The sequence below is a fragment of the Ochotona curzoniae genome, unplaced genomic scaffold (assembly GCF_017591425.1).
Source record: "Ochotona curzoniae isolate NIBS_2020 unplaced genomic scaffold, NIBS_Ocur_1.0 scaffold_4506, whole genome shotgun sequence".
Lineage (NCBI taxonomy): Eukaryota > Metazoa > Chordata > Mammalia > Lagomorpha > Ochotonidae > Ochotona > Ochotona curzoniae.
Genome location: NW_024467119.1, coordinates 35,311,567 through 35,335,462, shown reverse-complemented (window position 1 = coordinate 35,335,462; position 23,896 = coordinate 35,311,567). Strand labels below are relative to the sequence as shown.

Here is a 23,896-nt window from a genome sequence, read left to right as displayed (position 1 = left end):
GCAATTATGAAAATAAAGATCAAAATCTATAGGAAAACAGAAAGCAAGAACTGAGCCCCAACAGTGTGCCTGAGCTACCTATCTCAGATTTTGTATTGCTGAAGACAAACACACCCCTGGTTCACAGTAGAAATTACTTATACAAGTACTTAAATCTTGCCTCTTGCTTCTCTTCCCAGACTCCCACAGTTAAGATTTTATCATATTGCCTTGCCACAATATTTTTGGCATTTACTTAAAACTCTTTTATTAATGCATCTATATTGTCTGTTAGATTTTAAATCCTTGATTCACAAGGACTATTACTCAAGTGCATTCTTCAGGAATCCTAGAGTGGATCCTCAATATAATAGGAGCCAAGTTACAATTTTCTGAATTGAATTGAATTGGTCTCAATTATGTTCGTCATTAATGGGAATGTCATCTACAAGGGGTTGGTGTTTTTTAGTCCTTCTTAAGCAAAGCCTCTCATTTTCTTCAATGATATGTTATGGAACAAAAGTAAACAAGTGGAGTTAATTTGCCCCCAAACAGCACAGAAAAGAGCTCTGTTATTCTGCATTAATCTTCTACTTCCAGATATTGCCTTTTATTCTGAGGAACACCTTCTGCCCACTCTCAATCCAATTTTCCACTCTCAGAAATTTGGCATAAGACCTAGATCTTGTCATTGAGTGTATCCCAACCATCTGGCTATAGTGAGTCCCTCTGTTATTGATACAAGAAACAAGGTAGGCTGGAGACTTAATTGTAAATTGTCTTGGACTGCCAAGGATGAGAATGGTAGGATGTATGCCTCCATGGGTGGCATTAAAGACAGTTTGCACCAGGAGCTTCCAGGTATCCCAGCATGGAAATCACAAGTCCATGGATTAAAACAAATTGAATTCAGAGGCCAGAACAAGAGTATTGGAGTCAGCATTGAGATGCAAGGGAAGGACCAAGTCCTTTGAATGTTTAAGTTCTTGTAGATAGAATAAGACATATGAATCAGGCACCAATAAATACTAGCTGAATGTGACATTGTGGTGAGTTACGTAGTCAGTCATTTTCCCCATGAAAAATGATAATAATTTCTATGGTTTGAATGTATCCTCCCAAAATGTATGTGTTGAAAATATCCCCAATGTTATAGTGTGAGAGGCAGGGCTAATTGGGTCACCTGAACCATTGTCATGGAATGGATGCCAGCTATCATCAGAAGACCTCTTTTATTATCATCCTTATAAAAAAACTAGAGCTGAGCCCCTCTTGTCCTCTCGCACCTTCTCTTTTCCCCTACACCATGAAAGGACAAATCAAGAATGTTATCATCACATACTAGTCCCTAGATCTTAGACTTCGGCAAATTCAAGACCTATGAGAAAATACATTACTCTTTCATAGAATAACACAAACTGGTTATTTATATCATAACAGCAAAGAGCAAACATGACAATAATATCATATAATTTCATCTTCCATGTCGGAATTAAATGAGATAAAACATGTAAAAATTTGGTAACAGTTTTGACACATAACTAGTGATCAATAAATATTAGCCAATATTAGTGTCAATTTTTTAATTCATCAATATCAAGTTACATTCAGAAATAACTTTGCTTTTTGCTTAAGTTGCTATAGGTTGGAATTCTTTCAATTGCAAATAAGTAGTCTCATTTAATACAATGTATGAAAAACATAAAGCTCCAGGTGTGTTGCTTATGACAGGCCAACTCTCTTTCTTGGGATGAGAAAGCCAAGGTGGATTGATCAACTGAATCAGAACCATCTGGCTCTCCTTAGTTGGTCTCTGTCAAGAAAATTTTCTGAGGCCTCTGGACACCCAACCCTTACTTAGAAAGGAGCTTTCGTTAACATCATCCCATTTGTTCATGAAAAGCTCATTTCTACTTGATAATCCTGCTGGTATGAAGTTACTTAAAAGAAATCATTCAAAAGGACAAAAAGTGAGAAATCAAACATAAGGACAGAAATAAAAATGGAAAAAAATATATATAATTCAAATATATGCTCAGTTGTTTTTATTTAAGCCTTAAGCTGGAAACTGTTCCCATGTTAGCTTAGAGTAAATAACATTATTACTAAGCAGCCTACATGCTAAATAGCATACTTCTCTTGGTGTAGATTTCTGGAGGGATATGCAGGGGATTTGCATGCTTAATTCCCATTAGCACCTGTCACTGGGATTTATTATCCCAGAGTTAATTCTGTACTCACTGTAGCCAAGAAAAAGGAAGCCCTTGTATATGGATTTAAATGAAGCTTTTTATTTTTCAAAATAACATGAATTTATCATCTGTTCTTTAAACACCTGCAGCATCCCAACTTTAAAATATCATATTCAGACAAAATTTCAGTGCAAAACAAATTTGTCCAAATTTGATTCTATCCAGTAACTTAGAAAGAAAGTCAACTCATAATTTGAAACTGTGAATGAGTAAGGTGTTAATCATAGACTTCATTTAAACAGCCTTGGCCCTCATCACCCATTGAATCCTCAACAAGCATTTATTGACCTTCCATTTTAAGCCAGATTGTGTGTTCTAAGTCTAGGTATAGAGTAATGAATGTACTATGTAAGAAAAAAAAAAGTCCTCCTCTTCAGAAGTATATATTCCACCAGAAAGAATATAAACATACTCTCACACTTGAAAGTATTTTCAGATTTTGCATATATGTGTATTTGTATATATAAAACAATGTAATATGGAAAATCAGTATAGGTAGAAGCAGTTTGGAATGATAGATTGGTATTTAAGGTGTGAGACATTGCTAGGCAGCGCTATTTGAGCTTGTAACTGAGTGGTGTTAATCCTAGGCTCAGAATCCTATGAGACTACATTTTCATTTTCATGCAGAAAAAAATATGGAAGACAATAAGATCTCTGCAGAATGTGTTGATACTCAAGGCAAGTTCATCCATGTTTGCTGTGACCTCTGCTTCAATGTTTCCCCTGCCCCTGGGCTCTGCTTCTCCTTTCCCGTCCCTATCACTGCTCTGCACACAGACCATTTCTCAAACCATTCTTCTGCCCTCTTTAGGCTGAATTTCAGAACTGAACTTTTTTTTCCCCTTTCTGCCCCTCAGTCTTTCTCTCAAGGTATTCATTTCATACAGTAACCGTTACTGAATAGCTCCAGGCCCAAGCAGTGACAGGTCACTATTTCAACACTTTTTTTTAAAGAATTCAATATATGGAGAATTCTTCTCCACTGAGCATTTCTGGCAATGAATTACTACTGATTGAGCAACAAGTGTGTTTCGGGTGCTTTTAGGAACTACAGGTGAAACTACAGAGGACAAGGTATCCACAATGAAATTGACAAGACCGAAGGTAATAACTTTTGAATGATGCTCATAAGAAAGGGACTATTTAGAGGGATTTACTTCTTTAAATTTAAATCGATGTCCTTCTTGCAGAAGGAATAAGATACATATAACACATGGTCCTTTCTGAAAATTCTTAAAAGAAAAAGCGATCTCGCCATTCCACCCAGCATGGTAGCTGCTAATCACGTGTGGCTACTTTCATAAAAATTAAAGCTTCCAGTTCACTAGATCCATATTGCAGATGCACAGTCACCACAAGAGTCTAATGATGCCTTATTCTAGAAAGTCGTGTTGAACAGCCCTGATCTAGACAACACCTGCTGTTGGAAATCTTCCAACAATGGGAAGAAGAGTGCTTAATAATAATTTTGTGTGAAGTGGTTTATACACACTTAATTCACTCAATCCTTAGAAAACCCTATAAGATAGTTATTGCTCCTAGACCCACTATACGGACTCGGCAGACAGAGGCACCTAGCCTTATTGCTCCTGTCAGTCAGGTAGTCACTGGGACAAAGAACTGAACCAGGAGACCATTGTCAGCATCTCTCCTCTTTCCAAATGTTTTGGTGCTGGACCTTTGAAGAGGGGAACAGAAGAGATTTTAGTGCAGCAGGTAGAAAGGCCATAGAAATAGGAAACAACCATCATCAGTGTCTTTGACAGCTATGATCTTTTCAGACCGATCCAATTCATCCAAAACAGGTTTCATTGTCCAGAGGCCTAGCTGAAGCTGGGCAGACACATCACAGAATGTTAGCACTAAAAGGTAGAAAATGGTTTACAGAGGAAACATACAAAGGTTACCTGACTGGCCCATGTAACAAAGTACTGAGGACGTAGCCAGTATAGACAGACCTCCAGTGCTCAGCTTGTGAGTTCCTGCCATCAGGCGCTTGAGCGTTTCTCTGATGCATTATTTATTCTTGGGAAGAAATGTATTATTCCCAAGAAGGAATTTTGTTCTTCCCCAAATACTGATTGTGTCCCCAAAATGCTAGCTGTGCCATGTTATCTGAACCCCCCCCCCGTTTCCTGCCCTTTTTGTCTAGCCTCTCATTTTCCATTCCTCTATTCCTCCTTCATTCTTCCAACAGTTCACCACCTATCAAAACAGTTTGCCATATAAAGGTCAAATATTCAAAGTGATTTGAGCCCTTACACCTCGCTGGTGGGAATCTGGACGCGAAACCACAGCTTCCACCATCACTTCCAAGGAGTATCTATAAATGTTCATTTCTCCTTCTAGAAGACATTCTCCCTGTACTGCCTCACCACCCTTTACACATTCAATGTGGCCAATCCCCGAGATACACCAAATTAAAGCACTACTGCAAGAAGGACTGACTGTCCACGAAGCTTTTAGACTTTTTTCCACAGCAGAGAGATCACTGACGTTCCAAGCACAAAACAGCCTGAGTGGTGCTGGCAACCTCAAGAGTACAGCACACTGGGACGCTGCCAAAGCTTCCATGCTTCTCCCCTCCCAAAGGCTTTGGTTTCAGCCGCACCTGGCATCGCCACAAGACCAAAAGTGCTAGAACAAGTCCAGTCCAGTTCCCGGGAGTCTGGCTTAGGCTTTGCTGTTGCGTTGTAGCTGGCGGACGGCAGGCAGGCTGAGCTCTGCCACTCGCAGCCAAGTGGCCTGGGGCGCGCCCGCTGCGCTCCCGGAGTCCAGATCTGGCGCACCGCAGGGGGCAGTCTCCTCTTCCCCGAGGCTCTGTCTTGCCCGGGCTTCTGCAGGCGCATCACCCGCTGGTCCCCCACCTTCTGTAACGGTTGTGGGTCTCCATCCGAGTCTCGCTTACATAAGGCGGCTGGGTGTCCTCCTGCTGCCGCCGACCCGACCCCAGCAGTGGAGTTGAGCTGTGCCCCACATGCCTCCTTCCTGAGCTCCTCTGTGGAGTTGAACGCACCCCCAACTAGGAGGTGACCCTCTCTGGCTGCCAGCAGTAGCAACAGCAGCAGCCTGGGCGCCCATGCCCTTGTGGGAAGGCTGAGATTGGAGCTGGGAGAGGCTCGCAGTGCCCAAGCGCCTTTCCTCTGCTCCCTCCTCCTTCCCCCCACCCCGTGGCTGTACGTGTTCCTCGCCAGCAAGGGGACCCGGCGAGCAGTCCTGCTCGGCGCGCCGAAGAGCTGCGGCTGCTCCTGCTGCTGTGCGAAGAGGCGGAGGTGGCCCTCTTGCGCCTCCCCGGACTTCCCAAGTGGGGGCAGAGCAGGCACTGAGTGGAGACATCAGTTAGAAGGCACTGGCAGAGAGAGACCGGCAAACTCCTCCTCAGCTTCTGCCCTCCACCCCTTTTCGGTGCCTGCTTTTTGGAGAAAGTGGAGTGTGGTGTTGGATTGTGGCGACTTCTTCGGACTGCTTCTCGGCGCACAGTCAGCGGCTGCCCAGCGGGGCGGCTGAAAGCTGTTTGCACCTTTTTCGGGTAGCTCTCCACCGCACCCTTCTATTAACCATGAGGAAAGGTCTGCGGGCGACAGCGGCCCGCTGCGGACTGGGACTGGGATACGTGCTGCAAATGCTCGCGTTACCTGCCCTGGCCCTGCTCAGCGCCAGCGGCACGGGCTCCGCCGCTCAAGGTAAGGGGGTCCGCCTGGCTCCCGCAGCCTCTTTGCTCTTGTTCCTTGCCATCTTTCTCTCCTCCTTTCAAGTTCTGCCGTCTTCAGTCAGCCTCTTTGCCCTCAACTGGAAACCACTTCAACTCCCACTTTCCTAACTACTCGGGTCGGGAAGCGTGGATGATGATACGATCTTGACTCCATCTTCCAAAACGGGCATGGCTGGAGCGGAGTCGCCCGGGGTGTGGACACGCGTCCGTGTGGGTGCATGGGGGCGCCCGAGGGGTGTCTTGCACGTCCAGCCCGCTCGCACACTTTGTCGCCTGTGAATGCACACAGGTTCCCAGCGGCTCTCTGTATGGACCGCTGTGTGGTATTCCAGAAATGCGCCCTTGTGCTGTGCCTTGGGTAGGCGTGTGAGGTCCTCGGGGCTTCTCTGAGCACATTGGAGCTGGATGGGGACTGAGCTACATAAACGCGTCCATTGACGCTGAAGACAAACAGCCCGAGTGGGTGTCCCTGGGCAGAGGCTCCTGAAGCTATAGAGATCAGCAGCCTCTCAGGGCCGCTGTAGCAGCACAGCAGTTCCCAGGGTGCACAAGCCTTGCTGTGCCTTCTCTGGCTTCCCAACAGATGCCCCCAGAAACTTAAAACCTGAGAGCTCTCAGGAATCTCAGGCTGGTTACCCTGACCAAATCCAAAACTCCCCAGGGTTGCTGGCCAGTTACTGAGTCTGACAGCTTAATTTAACTCTTGTAAGCTTTGTAGTAAGTGCGTTCAGGACCTGGAACAAACCCAGGGTGGGGAGGGCAGCGGCCAAGTGAGAGTTAGTGGTGGGCCCGGAGGACAAGAGAGCCAGTCCGATTGCCCAGCTCCGGTCTTTACTGCCCAGGGAGTTTTAAGTGCGAGGGTGTTGGGGATGTGGGGGCGGGGGCTGGAAGAAGTCAACGCTGTCCCCTTCGAGGAGGTCACCTTTCTCTGATCACCTGGGTCCTACACCACCTCCTGGCAAATCCCAGAGACCTACTGAATGGTTCAGTTTGGGGGCGGTAGCTCACCCAGGGAAAGCGGCTCAGCTTCTGTTGGAAGCCTGGAGAGGTTGAAGACAGCCTTTGCAGCATTTGCAGGCAACTCGGAAAACCCCCAGTCCCACCTATAAATGATTGTTGTTCCCAAATTTGGAGTACCGGGGAGGCATGTCGGTAGCCCCCAGCTGCCTGGGGATGCACACACAGTGTGGCGCTGCATCCTGCGATCTCTCCACCCAGCTCTGCTCAGAGAGGTGCGCTCAGGGCGTGCGCAAAGCTGGTGGAGGGCAGCTAGGAGCCCAGGCTGTTGCAAGAGTGGAGGATGGGGAAGTGGAGTAGTAAGTCATTAGCAAGGCTTTGTGAATTAGGTGAATTAGCGAGAGCTACTTTGGGAGTAAATTTTCCTGCTGCCCTGCTAAGTGGCCAGGCTCATAAATCCTTGCTTCTCTCCTAGCCAGACGACTTCCATCCTGGCTCCTGGCAGGTCAGCTCTGCTTTTCTTAGGCTCTCCTCCAGAGCTCTTCTGACTGTCTATTTCACAAAAGCTCCACTGAGAGTCGGAGCTTGTGGTAGATTTCTGGTGATTGGTGAGAACTTCTCAGGATGGTTGCCGAGAGATTGCATAGAAAGGAGGGGGTGTTGGGCAAGTGAAGTGAGCAACCTGATGAATAGTGGTGGAATCAGCCGTGTGACTCCCTGTGCATTCTGCCTGCTGTTATTGGGTGCACAAAGGACTGAGCCATGGGTTGTTGGGAAACAGAACGTGGTTAAAGAACCATTTGGGGAAGAGGACAAGTTAAAGTCCCTAATGACCCCAGCCAGGAGACAGGATCCCTGCCGGGAGCTTACAACAGCTAAATTAAAAAGACAGGGTAGGAAAAGGATCAATAAAGATAATCAAACAGGGGAGGATGTAAGTGGATTAATACTGAAAGGAGAAGGGAGAAGAGATAAAAAGAAAGAGGCTCAGGATGAACAGTTTTTCCTCCTGCACTTTTTCTTTTCAAGAAACTCCCAAGTCAAACACTGAGGGCCGATTCTGATCTTCCGAGGGAAATGGAATGTATTCTGTGGAGCGTGTGCATTTCGGTGGAGGTCTTCTCCATTTCCTTTAGTTCCTTTGGTGAATAGCATTTTTGTTTCAATCTTGTGATCTGTGAGATGCAGCCTCTGCCACTTTTATCTTGGTTTTCCTCAGTGCCCCAGCACACTGGCTCTCCCTGTGTTGTCTGTTAGGTAGCAGAGGAAGGGTAAAGATGTAAAACCAGCTCTCAGGCTATCACTGTCAGCGTTATCCATTACCCCAGCCTGTTTGCTATTGAACTGCAATTAACACTTGCCTCTCAGAAACACATATTTTATAATGGTTTGCGTGTTTGACCTACACTTCCTTTTTGTTTTGCTTCCTTCTCCTCTCTGCAGACTACCACCATAACTCACAACCCCGCAGCCTGGTTTGCTTCTGCTGGCGTCTTAAGGATCAAAATGAACTATTTTTAATCAATGGAAGTATATAAGCAATTGAGATGATGGAGTTAATTTAAGCACTGTACACTGTGGCTGAGATTTTTGTTGTGTTTGAGTAATACTGGGAACATAGGAAGTTTATGCTTCTATCCCTTTAGCGGTAGCCAAGAAACAGCACAGGTTTAAGGAAAAAAAAAGAAGCAAAAGGAGAAAAGCAGCATGTTATTGGTGAATGTATTCAGTTTGGTATCTGCGGTTCAAAGAGACAGCAGTCATTTTAAGCAGGTCCTTGGGACATTCTCCAGGCTGTATGCAACAACTTTCTCCTTTCTGGCTGTGCCCTAATTGTTTCATTCAGGATTTCTGGGAACTCTTAGCTCCAGGGAATTTGTCGGACTTATGACTTCCAAGAAGGGTAGATTGTATTAGTAAGAGGCTGTCTGTGAGGTTGTGTATATGTGTTTGATCAGTGTACTCTGAATAAATGTGCTCCTGTTGTACACATGCATTGTGTTTGGACTACATAGCATTGATGTGCTGCTTATCTAGCACCAACTAGTGTTACGAATGTTAACACCACCAAACTAAGAACATAAAATTACTGAAAACTCAAAACATATTGGGATAGTTTCCTATTATTGTACAAAAATCTAACAGTGCTTAAAAAAACGAATAGCACAGTTCTTTCTACAAGCGAGTAAAAATTACTTCAATGTATTTATGCATAGTGCCGTGGTACAAATAGATATTTGGCTCTGAAAACAACAACTGAATTGCTTTATGATTCTGTCATGCAGTTTTCCATTTTAGGAGCAGAGAAAAGCTTGAATCCACATTGCAAATTTGCATGAGGTAACAGTAGACTAGTTAACCATGGCTTTGCAAAGTAATTCCACATATTCTAGCACAGAGAATGTTTAAAAGCTTGCCTGAATAAATTGCCCAGGTCCTTGCAAAGAATAAGAAGCATTTAGGGTTACAACTGAGAGTTACAGACTCTGTGCCCCCTCTTGAATTGTGAACACTAGGGATTCAGCATTAAGATAAGGCAGAGGTTCCTTAAGCATCTCCCATCTTAGTTTGAGAACTCACTGTTTTAATCAGAATAGATATGGATCTATTTTAAGTAAACACCTTAAGGACACCTACAAGGCATGAGCTCTCAGCAGCAAATCCCACAAGCTTTTGTAGAATTGTTGGTGAGACTTAAATATAACTGTTCTCTAATGTATGCTGGGTACTGCAATTAGAGCAAACAGCCAGAGTGTGCTCCGTTCAGCCTTATCTGCATTTAGCACTGTTGTGATTTAGGTCAAGGCTTTGCTGGGGCACCAGAGGGAGTCACTCTGAGAAGAAACATTAAAGTTACAGGCTGCAATCATTTCAGAAAGATAATGGAGGAGGTGAGGGCTGAGACAAAGCTTGTGCCTGGCCAGTTTCAGCTTCTGTCTTCTTATTCTGGCTTGTAGATTTGTGGAAGTAAAAAAAACTTGTTGACATTTCCCCTCCAGATTACAAATGAATTAGCTCATCTGGATGGAGTGTGTGAGGTCCAGTTCTTGAGAGTTATCCTGCAGTTATGTTGCCCCAGACTATGTTGAGGAACACAGTTTCACTGGAAGAAGGTGCGCATGCAACCACATAGTTATAATGTACTTCTTAAAATGTTGCAGAGGGACTAGGTGTGTGGTGTTTTCTACATCCAAACACAATGCATATGAATCATCTCAGGGCTTTTAGCAAGAAGGGGAAAAGTTCCAAGATTTTAGCACATTGAAATTTAACCCATTATGCTCAGTAAAATAGGGCAATCCCAAAAGAACAAATATCATATGTTCTCTCTGATATAAGGAAAGCTTTATACAAAATACAAAACAAATAGGTACATAGGTAAGCATGTATATCTATATATATAGATATATAGATATATCTATAGATATATATAGATAGATAGATATTCCCAGAGATGAACTCTAGAATGGGGACTAGCACACTGGGAAATAAAAGATACACTGCATCACTATGAAGATGGTAATGCATCCCTACTCCCCAAGAAAAGGCGATTCCCAATGAAACTGTTAAATATATCTTTATAGGAGGATACTAGACTTTCTACCATTGTCTGTACCTACAATGCCATGCTGCACTTCAATAGCAGAATGTTGAATTTGTAACTGTTGCTGAAGGACTATACGACTGTAATAGTATGGGGAAAATTAGTGTGGGGGGAATTGGGAGGATGGAAGGGGGAATCCCTGTGCCTAAGGAACCACATCATGAAAAGTAAATAAATAAATAAACATGTAAATAAATAAAGGCAATGATACAGCTTGATATAAGATACTTTTGAAGCTAAGTATGTGTTTTAATAACATATTGCTAGAATTAAAATCTTCTGTCTGATTTTGGGGAGGTGAAAGCTTTTAGTGGTAGACGTCTGTTCTGTCAGTTAGAATAGCGGTTAACAAGGGTCCAAAATCCCTGGTCCAGCATGTCTGATCTATGTGATCAGGGGAAAGTGAGTTGACATCTCTGTGCCTCAGTTTCCTCCCATGCAGGATAAAAATAATGTATACCATAGATCATATTAGGATTAAATTAATTGATACTCATATAGCATTTTTGAAACAACATCTGTCTCCTAGAAATTAAGCATTGTTACATGGCGTCCTACTTTGTAACTAGATGCTCATAAAAGGTCAATTAGTTAGAGCTCAGAGCTGGAATAGCAGCAGACTGCTTCCGGCACTATCTGAGGAAATCCCCGGATAGACCCTGAATCCTCCAAGGCCTGGCATGTTGCCTGAGCAGTCTGTGGGACTATTACTCCCTGCCAGAGCCTTTTTCTTCATTTTGAACTTTCTGGGAAAAATAAGCCTAATCTAAGTTCCAGAAAGTAAATTGCTGTTAGATGAGTCCTGACAACAGGCTTTATGCTTGACTTTTTGCCATAAATAAACAAACAAAAAGTGTATCTATGAATTGGAGGATCAGAGGCATAGACAGAGAGCTTCCATCCACTGGTTCACTCTCCAGTTGGCTGCAGGCTGAGAAGAGGAAATTCTTTCAGCTCTTCCACATGAATGGCAGGTGCCCAAGAATTCTGGGACCCAAGTACTCAGCCCCATTGCCTCTGCTTTTCCTAGGCCAAGATGGGGGAGCTAAATCAGAAGTGCAACAGCCAGGACATGAAGAGGCACCCACACAGGATGTTCGCACCTCAGGCAACTTTTTTTCAGCTGCACAACACCTGCTCTTTCTATCTTTACAAGAAATATTGAAAGAAAGGGTTTTTTTTTAAATAAATTATAAACATTCCTATGGAATAAAATCAGTCACTTTTCAGGGTTTTTGATAAGGTTTTGGGGAAAGAATCAGCTTTTTATGTGAATATTAACAGTTATTCTGTAGAAAAAAGTGCAAATGAGAATGCAGCCTAAATAGCATAGTTGAGTGCCTATTGGAACACAATAGGAAACATGGAAAAACAGGCTGATATGAAAGCAAAGTAAGATCACTAGGACTCCCTTTATGCTTATTAAGATTTGTTTATTTATTTGAAATGTGATTTGGGAGTATGTGTGTCAGGGGCAGGAGAAAGAATAAAAAGAAAAAAGGAAAAAAGAAAAGTAAGAAAAGAACAAAAAGAGAAGAAGGGGGAGGGGAAATAAGGGGAGCGAAGAGGAGAGGACACAACAGGAAGAGAGGAGAGGGAAATGTAAATGACATCTATCTTTCATCCACTGCTATTTTTCCCCAAATGCTCTGAGTCCATGCCAAGGCCATCAGCCTCTACCATCCAGGTCACCATCATGAATGGTAAAGATCCAGGAATTTGGACTGTCACTGCTTTTCCCCACATTGGTGGAGAGCTAGATCACAGTAGGAGCAGCTGGAATTTGAACTGGCCCATTGTCACAGGCAGCAGCTTGACCAGTTGTACCAGCACTGGTCCCCAGACTATAGCTTGTGGAAATAATGCATATAGCATCTATTTGAAATATTTACATGAAATTACTTTGAACTGACAAATGCATTATTGCTCTTCCTTTGCATGCCTTGTACAAATCTTGTTCTCTACTGGTTTTAAAATAAAACCAGTGATTTGATGAGCCTTTTACAGGAGTTAAGACAGATCTTTTGCCCACAAGCGTTATTATTTTGCTTCTAATTATTGATTTCTTATTTCTGTACTGAGCCCCATATTTCTAACTATTCCCTTAACCTAACTTCTTTAATCTATGTATGATGTTTTTTTCTTTGATTCAACTCCTTATTTTGGTTCACTATTGCTTATCCATTTTGTGGAACAGAGTTATCTGGATCTGAAACTTGGGAAACTAGCCAAGTATTGCTTAGTTCAGTATGTTTTGCTGATGTTGTATGTGGTACATCTTTGAAATATAATGCATGTGCCTTGAGTGATACTCAAATGCAAGTGTTTTCGGTTTGTGCTTATCAAAAATAAATTGAAGAATTGGATAATTTCTAGTTTCTCTTATTGGGAACATACTCATATTTGCAGAGATTTTATTCAAGTATTTTATACCAATCTCTGAGTTAACAAGGTCAGAAACAGTAAGCTTTTCATCTTCTCTACTTGTTTGGAACTGCCAGAATAACTTTTAACCTTTTCATGACACACACACACACACACACATATACACACACTATTTAAAATGTTTATAAATGAAATGGTGGAAAACATTGAGCTGCAACTTTAGAATGCAAACATGAGGCTTTGAGTTGGATTTGTAATATGTTTTCTCATTTTTAGCATTTCTATCCAGCCTCCAAAAGTTGTTCTAAGTATATATAATGACATTTTAAAGGACACACTCACTCACATACACACACACACGCAACTGCAGATTTCATAGCTACTTAAACATATCTCACCTTCTGTTTGTGGTTTGTAGTGATAAGTTCCTGCGACATTGGTTAAGCTGAAGTTATAATTTTAAATGTGACTCTGGCTTTGAAAGTGACAAATATACCCTCGTGTCACTCTGCCTTTTATTAGAAATGAGCCATGATTCAAAAGTACTTTTTGTGGCAAAAATGAAATACACCCTCTGAAAATGCTATGGTTTTGGGGAATACCCTCACTTAGTTATATAACGGAACCACATCTGGTCAGCTTAGCAGTGAAAATGGGAAGCGAGTGGAGCCAGGTGACTGCTCATCATGCTGACATGTCTGTTTGAGTTCTTTCAAATACTAGAACCCAAAACAACCAAACTCACGGTGATACTGATTAATCAAATTTAACTCAAGAATTGCAAGTCTTACTCTTTTTTCAATGTTGTGAGGATGCAGGATTCAACATTCATTAATCATTTTGTCATGTGGCTCCTGTGGTTAGTTTCATTTCTCAGCAATTACAGAATTATCAAAATGCCTCCAGTAGATGAGCATAACTAAGGATGTTAAATAGCAGAAATAGCATGTTTAACAAGTTTATTGATGAATGCTAACAATTCTTATTTTCAGTCAATATCTTCATTGATTATTTAATCATGGACTTCCTGAACTTAACTATAACTTATTACATTCTCTCTCTGGCTTTTTTCTGTTTAGAAGAAATCCTCATAGATTAACATTCCTTTCCAATGAAGAAAGATTAGCACTTTAATATAGGATATATCCGTAATCCAAGCATAAGAGCAATGATACCCAAAAATAGAAATGCAGGTTTTTTCAATAGTCAAGATACTGCGTGAGTATAATATACATGTGAATGAATAGTGTAAGAGTACAAGTATGCTATCTGAATAAAAAAGTAATCACTTAAACTTAATTCATAGCAAACCTTTTTTAAACAATAGAAATTCAAAGCAATGTTACAGGGTATGGAGAATAATACATTTTTCAGAATTTCAAGACCCCAAAATTCTTTTAAGAACTAGATCAAAAAGTAGTTTTTAACAAATGATAATTTTACAGAAATTAAAAATGCTAATCAATGGCAACAGGCTGTTTTTTATGCGTGATTTTTTAAAAAGTTTTGTTATCTCTAATCAAAATTTGATTACACAGGAAATTTGATTACACAATTAATCAAAATTTCCACACAGGAAAATCAAATTACTACCACAAGAAAAACTTTATGATTGGAAGGACAATGTAAATAATAGTGTGGGATATAGTCATGTTTCCCCCTTTGGTTAAAGGAAAATGATGCACTGCATCTTCATTGAAAACTAAATTTGCTAAATATGCATATTGTAGCCACCCAGTGGAAGTGTTCAGGCTTAGCATGAAGCAACCTCCAAATAATTCTAAATAAAACAATAAGTATGCTGTCTGTCATTTTTTTTTTCAGCAACTTCCAGTCTTCTTTCTACATCTCCACAAAATGATGAAAGGGTGTAAGTTTAGAAATATGCTAGAGATCAAATGCAAGGATAACATTGAGACTAAGACCTTTCCTTCCCAGTATACCACAGCCATCACCCACAGAGCGTGCAGTATTGGTGGAAAACAGAAGCCCATTTAAGCGACTGCTCTCAGAAGATGAAGAAAAACAGACATGTTCAGATGATTTATTATTTGTGCTATTGAGAATAGACAGACTTGTATTTCATCATAATATTATTCATCAGGCCCTCTGACATGAAACTTCAACCTAAGTAAAGTCTTCATATGTCATTATTTTAATTAATATAGGACAAAAATTGGAAGTCATTGAAAGGTGTATGCTTTGAGACATTAAGCACAGATGTGCCTGGACCTATTTGAGTACAATGTGCTTCTTTGAGTAATCCAAAATTATACAGGGACTGTATTGGTATACTTGCCTGGACTTTGTGAAATGCTTTGCTGCTTCCTGAGTTACTCTGTTAAACCTTCTCATTTAAAGCAACATCCATCTTGCATCTCAAATGTCACCTTCACATTGCAACCTGAACAGCATACGTTCAGAATAATGTTGGAGTTCATACGGACAGTTGTCCCCCCCAAAAAATAAATAAATAAGAACTTGCACCGGTTAGATTAATCTTTAATAAAAATGAAGCACACTTTAAAAATATTACCAAACTTTCTATTTTGAAATATATGTTGAAAATATCTGTATAGTATCATGTTTGTGCATATGTGTCTATATGTATTGAATTTGAAGTAAATAAAATATTTTGCTTACTATATCAGGATGACAAAAAGAGCAATGTTTAGGAAAAGATACAACAGGACATATAGTTTCCAAAGAACCAAAGAAAGATAGTCATCTTATTGGATTTTTTAGGAATGGTGACCACGTGCAAGATACCTGTGTCAGTTTTCATTGAATTAAATAGCTAGGAAATGATTTCCTAGGAGAGTATTTTCACACAATCTCTTAATGAAGTGAAGAATTACATGGAATAGACACATACAGTTCAGTACTTCCCTGTGTGCATTCACAAGTATATACTTGAGCTCATTTTTTGTGTGTTCCTGTGTGTGCCTGTGGGGGTAGCTTTTGGTGTTCTAGTGGTAAGAGTTCATTTTCCATGAGAGCAAGCAATATCTAGAAAAAGCAAAGAGAACATACAAGATAAATAAAAGCAAAACAACTTTTGAACTTATAGATTAATTCATAAAGGTAGTCATGGGATCGGAAATCGGATTTAATCGCACATTTTGAAATGAAATTATCTCGCGACTGCAAGTTGCCTTGTTCTTGCAAACTGCTCAGTCATTTCCCCCAGGGTTCAGAGACGCCTCCTTAGTACAGGGACTTTTCTGATGGGAATAAGTTCTGTGCTAACATCCAAGTGATCTCTAGTTTAAGTGGCTTGCTTCAAACATGTGTTGGGGAGTTTCTGTTATTTTGCTCTACAGTGGTTCATGGTTTGTTGAGCAAAGAAGAATGTTGCCTTTCATGTGTACAGGGGCAAGATCTTTTATCCATATTCGTGATTCCATGTCTGAACTGTCTGCAAGAGAAACCACATGTTCCTGATAAACAGCCTATTTGAATGTCCTCTGTAGCAGGCTGATGGAAGGAGAGGAAAATTATGTTGTTCTTCCCTAATTAGAATTCAGTGATGGTTTCAGTCAACATCTTCACCAAATGCAGTTATATTCGATTTTTTTGAAATCCCTCAGATGCCATACTGGTAGCTCAATTTCCAGGTGTGGTTACTGTATACATTTAAAAATGTATTACAGTGGAAAAATATAAATTAAGTTCTATAGGAGGAAAAGATAATAATTGATGAAAGAAGCTACAAAATGTTTGGAGTACAGTGGTAATGTGCTTCCTTATATATAACAATATTTTAATAAATGCAAGTTAATATATAAATATAATGATGTCTCATGACATAGTTGTCAAGACTATTGCTATTTATTTCCGCATCACTTGGTATTTTTGAAGTTAGGACTGTTAAAGGATACAGGTTAAGTTTGGGGACTCAGGAAAATGCTTCGCGTATTCCCTGCTACACATGTATCATTCGTTGATGACATGGGATTTTTATGGAAAAAATATATAGTACAACATTGGGAATAGCAAAATGTCTGATAATGCCTCACAAAGTTTGAGATTACAGGTCTAAATGGTAAGGAGGAAGTCTCTTGCTTAATGCTGAATCACAAGGTTAAAAAGGGGGTCTTAAAGATAATGGTGGACTTCCAAGTCCTTGAGTTTGTTTTGCATTCAGTGACAGTCACTAAATTAGGGAAGGAATGTTCAAACAACACACTTGAGGAAAAGTGATTTTTATAGAAAGGAGCCATTTCTGCTAATAGCCAGTAACTGCACATAACCCCTCTGACATTAAAAGTCCATTAGCTAAGCCCAGTTTAAATAGCAGCTGATGCAGTGTCAGCTAAATGTACATTGGAATTTTTTTTTCATATAACGTAATAGCGGTTCTGTAATTTTTTCTTCTAAAACTATGAGCATTAAGTAAAACAAATGCTATGTGATACTGGTCACAAGACCACTAATAAACAGGCAGAGATTTGTGATTAGACAGAAGTAACAACGGTCTTTGCAACAAGAAGATAATAAATATGGGATGGTTTCAAAGGGGGAGCTTTTGAGAAAAATCGTACAGAGCAGCTTAAGCTAACATGCGGAAAAGAGTTGTTTCCATAGAAGCGAGTATTAACCTGAGCTACTCCAAGATACTCATTTAAAGTGGGATGACTGTTTTTGCTCATCTAGCTGCAAGGTTTAGATTTTCACTGTGTTATTAAACAGGAACCCTCCTCCTTAGACTATTGTGTGTGTCTGCGGGGGAGAGAGTAAAGGATTTAAAACTGGGACCGTGAAAATACACATATAACTTAATAAGCAGTAATATTTAAAGGTGGTTACTATGATAATATTTTCAAAAGCAATGTGATGCATTAGCAGTGTCTGAAATGAAATTGAAGGTTAAACGGTCCGTGTTGCCTTCACAAAGCTGTTCCTTAAATATGTATATTTTCTATCTTGTAAGTAGTTCTTCCATCCTCCATTTTCATCTTCTGAGTTTCGAATCTTACTGCAATTGTCTTAAAATCCAAAGACCTTTAATAAGTCATTTCGAGGATTCTCCAAGCCAGTGTTCTGTAACTAAGAGACCATTGTAGAAACAAAATAGGATTGCTCAGTAATCTAATGTGTGAGTGGCGAACAGGGCAGTAATTAATCAGTGACTGTCGTGCTCACACCACTATAATGTATTACGAGAAAGTCCGTGCCCATTCCCTCCCCCTGTTTTTAGACCATTAGTGAAATCCTGTATGAGTAACACTGCTTAAGCAAATGACCCCAATACATGGTACATTAGCTTTGTGAGCATTTTCTCAATGGTCACTCGAAATCTCAACACGTTTTAGTGTTTGGAATTATTCAGCTCTTTAACTAGACACATCACAACTTCTATTCATCATGTAGGAGAGTGTTTGGAAATTGTCACGGAAAGTGGAATTTAAAGGTAAATTTATTTGAAGATAAAATGTCAGTGAAACCCAAGCATAGATTCTCTTTCGTAAGACATTTTTTTTTCTTGAAATGCTTGATGACTCCTGATAAACAGGAATTTCAAAAAAATTTTGAATCAAAATAAACTTCACTTTTTAATCTATTTTCTCTGAACTTTTCTAACTACCCATGTATTTTGAATTTAAGTTTATATTTCCATATCTGATCAAAAGTTCCACAATGACATGAATTTCTTGAAAACAAAAAAGAACATGAAGAAAAGAAAAAGAAAATGCTTATTCTATAACCATAATAGAGCAACAGAAATCTCCTTTTCATTTTATTCGACTTTCATACATGCACTTCTTAATAAAATCACGAGATACTCCTTGGTGTTATTGCTGTTAATTGATTTCAGACTGTTATAAATGCTTGTTTTGAATCAATTGGGAGCTTACATGGACAGAGTTTATGCACTTACATTACTACCCAAATTCCCACTTACTAACATATTGCACGGAGAACTTGATGAATAATTTCGTCTTTGGAACATAATTCAAACATTAATAACAGATGGAAATATGCCTTAGTTCAACCAATAGGCTTTGATTTTTAATTCTTAACACCCTTTATTTTTTTATAAACAGAAACATCTGCTACGAGTGACTATTTTCCGTATGTTTCTTCTTTAGTATCGCCTAAAAGTCAATTCTGTTCCAAGATGGAAAAAAAATGGTTTATTTTGTTTGGCCACACAGTAAATTTCTTCACATCCGTGACCCAGTAATAAGAAGTTGAATTATGATGAAAATAATATGATGCTAGATTGATTGACATGAGACCATTGTTACATTAAAATTTAAAATAGATTTTGCAAAAACTCAAAAATATTTATTAGTGTAAATACAGTGTTACTTCCTGAATAGAACTAGAAGTGTGTTTTTTTAATTTATTTAATTGCCTTTTATTTTTATTTTTATTTATTTATTTATTTTTTAAAGATTTATTTTTATTATTTTTTTATTGGAAAGGCGGATATACAGAGAGGAGAGACAGAGAGGAAGATCTTCCGTCCGATGATTCACTCCCCAAGTGAGCGCAACGGGCTGATACTATGCCGATCCGAAGCCAGGAGCCTCTTCCGGGTCTCCCATGCGGGTGCAGGGTCCCAAAGCCTTGGTCCGTCCTCGACTGCCTTCCCAGGCCACAGGCAGGGAGCTGGAAGGGAAGCGGGGCTGCCGGGACTAGAACCGGCGCCCATATGGGATCCCGGGCGTGCAAGTTGAGGACCTTTAACCACTTGCGCCACCGCGCTGGGCCCAATTTAATTGCCTTTTAAAAAAGTTAAAAGAGTCATGTAAATGTTGAAAGGCATAGCAACAGGAGGAAGAGAGAGGAGAGAGATAGATCCTCCAACTGCTGGTTCCCTCCCTAGGGGTTACACGGTCTGAACTGTTTCTGAACAAAGTCAGGAGCCCATAAATCCCACTCAGGCCTCCCACATGGGTGTTGGGGGCCTTCATACTTGAAACTTGTTGGTTGGAAGTCAGACATGAAACAGAGTAGCCAGGAGGTGGTGTAAACTTGTGCCTTAATATTTCCTGACATAAATTGTATTTTTGTAACATTTGATCACAATGTTTGACATGATTTGAGCTTCACATGAACTTGTTTATATAGTTACAAATGGATAACTTTTCTTAAAATAGCTTTTAATAATGTCCATTTGCTTTGGGCATCCTGCCTGTTTTGATGAGTTTAACATTTATTTCTTTGATAAAATAATTAAAAAGTAGCAAGTGTGTATGTGCATGTGTGTTTGAATTTGATAATGGGAAATTTCCAACGTGGGAAATTTGGGATTTATGAAATTTAACAAAACTACTTGATGAGCATTGTGTATGCAATGTGTATAAAAAACATACGTGTGTAACTGGGAAGATAATACCAACCATTATATTAGTCTGAGTCAAAGTAAGTAAACTGTTTACAAGTTCCACACAATCTGAAATCTAGTCTCACTACAGTTTTGCAACTGGAAGATCAGAAGACTTAGGTCATTTCAGTAGCGTAAATATTAGCAGGGCTATTCAAAATGAAGACCTGAGAACAGTACATGACATTCAGTCAAAACTTATTGGGCACAATTGTTCTTGCTCTTTTGTGTTCCTCATATTAGTATTCATACTGATTTTTCATTCAGCAATGCCATGGAATAGACAGACATATCAGAGCAATGAAGGATTGCTTTCCTTTGAGGCAAGGGCAGAGAGGTAAGGACCAAAGCTTGGAAGAAGATAACACAGACCCCAACAAATTGTATGGAGTTGAAATTCCTAAAACATGTTGGTAGAATTTGAAATCCCATGTTTATGTCCAGTAACGATATTTTAATGTGGCAGTCATTTCTCTCATGAAAATTAACACATTCACTTTAGTTGAAGAACAGATAAGTTTGGGCCATTTCTTTCTCTTTTGTTTCCTGAGCTAGTTTCTAATCTGAAATACATTCTAGTGAATGTAGTGCATGATAAACGTCCAAGAATGAAACATTGGCTTCTGCTGCCCTCTGCTATACATTTGCTATATTTGTAACGACATCTAGAAGTTAAATAGCAAGATAAAACAATTAGAAATTTCTCTGATTTGTAGTAACATATAATCTCTGTCTAGAGAAAAAGAAACAATTAATGTTCTTCACTTACAAGTAATTTTAACACAACAAGGCATTTGCTGATCCTAGGATAAAGGCAAGATTTAATTAAGCTGAAACTCACTAGCAAGGTCAAAATTCTGCATATGTAAGGAAGTATACTACAATTTAAGCAAAACAGAAACTAAATGTTCATTGACAATAAAAAGATATATATTGTAAATATATATGCTAGGACGGATATATGTGTCATTCAGTAAGATAGTTTTGAATGGATTAGTTAAGGAACAGCCTGCAGTCTATCTCTAGTTTCTCATAAGCAAGGATGTGTTATTTCTGATGTATAAGAAGGCAAATGGAACATATAAACATAGCTCCAGTTGGAGAAAGTTTTCCAGAGTGTTTTTATAAACAAAGTGTACAGTTGTTTAAGCAATAATTTTATTTTGAAAAATATGGGCAAAAAAAACCCTTTTCATCTACAAAGAATGTTCAGTATTGTATTTTTTGATTCACTGTGACATGAATAATGCCTTTTGTTCTTTTGTCTTTTATTCTTTAAAATGCTTCATTGTAAAATTAAAATAAAACAAAGCTTAAGAATCCTTTTCCTCAAAACACGTCAGCTTGACAGAGAGAACAAAACCCAAAATATTTATAGCCCAAATTAATGTAATTGTAGACATTTAGCAAATATAATGTAATAAATGCTTTGACTATGTAAATAAACAACTTTTCACTACATCAAATTGATGTGCACACAGAAGACACTTTAAATAGTGCCATTGAATTCTAATTCCTTTTTTATTTTCTTTGTCCAAAAAGCAAAGTTTAACACTTATTTTTTTTAGCCCTAGCACTCTCCTCCTTCACTTCAACAAGTGTTGTTCTGTAGGGAACATTCTTTCTTTTGGAGGAAAATTAACAAACACTCTAACGTTAGCAGTGTGGTTTAGTCCCTCTATAATTATAAGAACCTATTATCTTTACAGGATCTTCTTATATTTAAAGAACTCAACCTAGGTTAAAGAAATAACCTAGAGTACCTTAATGATTGATTAAACTGCTTAATTTGAGATTTTATATTACATGTGCTATCTCATTTTGTAGTAATTTTCTTTGAGGACTTCCAGAAGGGGGTTGCGGGTGAATGCTGTCAGTACTGCTAAATATAAAATTTGATGTATGAGTCCATCTTCTTGGTTATGACTATGTAATTTTTCTAAGATAAATCCGAGGGCAGGCTAGGATTTTTAAGCTTTCAGTTAAGTGTGTAACTCCAAGCTCAGCTTCCTATTAACACAAACTATGGCAGGCAGGAATGTCGGCTCAAGTATTTGTGTTCTTACATGGGATACCTGAATCGCGTTGCACCTCCACACTTCCACGTCAAGTCCATTACTGGCATTTGTGGAGTGAACCAGCAAACAGGGATTCTGCTGGTCTTGCTTCCTTTGTCACTCAAGTAAGTTTTATAAAAATGAATTAAATCAGAGGTGTTAATTTTCTGAACATTAAGCTGTCTTAAGTGGTTGTGTGAGTATCAAAGTTTGTACTTTTTAGCTCACAAGAACAATATTTCATGAGAGGATATATACTCATTTACTGTTACTTTAGTCAAATAGTAAAAGAGCTTAAATAGCTACATTACAAACACAGATAAAAAAATTGCTTCCTGGAGTTTCCTAAGTATGTTACAAAAATTTAAATATTCATTCAGTAGTATTTTATTAGAAAAGATGTTGCATGTTAAAATATATATACATATATGTATGCTTGTATATATACATGCATATATATGTATATTTCTTCCATATAATTCAGTGAAAAGAGTTCTTCTTGTCCCTGTTCTCCTATAATCTGCTCTCCCACCTCCACCACCCACTGAAGCCTGGCAAATCTTAATAATATCATATCCATCGTCTCCCCAACCTGGAGGTTAGCCTGATGAACTCAGGATGCCTGATTGTTCTGGTAGCTTCTTCATGTATCACTATTTTTTTTTTTAAGATTCATTTATTTTTTTATTGGATAAAGAGAGAGATCTTCTGTCTGATGATTCATTCTGCAAGTGTCCGCAATGGCAAGTGCTGAAACCAGGAGCCAGGAGCATCTTCTAGGTCTCCCACATGGGTACAGAGTCTCAAGGCTTTCAGCTGCCCTCAACTGCTTTCCCAGGCCACAAGCAGTGGGAAGTGAGCAGCTAGGGTTAGAACTGGTATCCGTATGGGATCCAGGTGCATGCAAGGCAAGGACTTTAGCCACTAGGCTACTAAGCCAATCCAATGTGCCATCATTCTTAAGACCTGCAAAATATGTCATAGAGATCATGGAGATGAGGTTCAATGAACGCATTTTTTTTCCAGGCAAAAAATAATATCTTGTAGACTGTCTGTGTGTACATGAGATGACCTGTGGTAACAGAAAGAGTAGACTCCTTCCAGCTTCTTTTCAGTATCTCCTGTAAGAGTGCGGTGAATAGGAACTTGCAGGTAGCAATAGAGACTGTCTCAGGGATGTTTGCAACATCTTAGATACTAATGATGTGGCTATTTGTCTTACTTGCAAAATCTAGTCTTGATTTTAAATATTCTACCCCATAATTTCAGACTACTAATGAAGAACTTGGATTCCATTGTGTTGAAGCAAATAAACAGGAGACAACCCCTGGGTAAACACCAATTTGTTCAATTTGCCAAAACACTGCATTGTGAGTCACAGAGAACTGTAAACCAAAATCTGCTCCAGTAAATCCAGAGAAGTTTTAAGTTATTCATTTATAGAATCTTATCCTGTGGTATATTGATGAAATGAATTGACTTTCGAACCGGATGACAAAATTGGGGTTATATTGGAATTTCCACTACCCCAAAAATTGCTCTATGGAGTATAGCTGATTTCGTTCCACTAGAAAGTACATAAATCTCTTACAGGGCAAATGGCATGTGAAG

General features: G+C 39.4%; 1 protein-coding gene across 2 annotated transcripts in view; it reads left to right on the top strand.

Moving 5' to 3' along the window:
* Window positions 1-5,454: 5,454 nt before the first annotated feature.
* UNC5C (unc-5 netrin receptor C) overlaps window positions 5,455-23,896 on the top strand; it is a 334,610-nt gene continuing 316,168 nt past the window's right edge. For both annotated transcript variants that reach the window (XM_040966791.1, XM_040966793.1), the window contains exon 1: window positions 5,455-5,917. In XM_040966791.1, coding sequence (XP_040822725.1) covers window positions 5,794-5,917 — 124 coding nt within the window. In that variant the 5' untranslated portion in view covers window positions 5,455-5,793. The remainder of the gene's footprint in view (window positions 5,918-23,896) is intronic.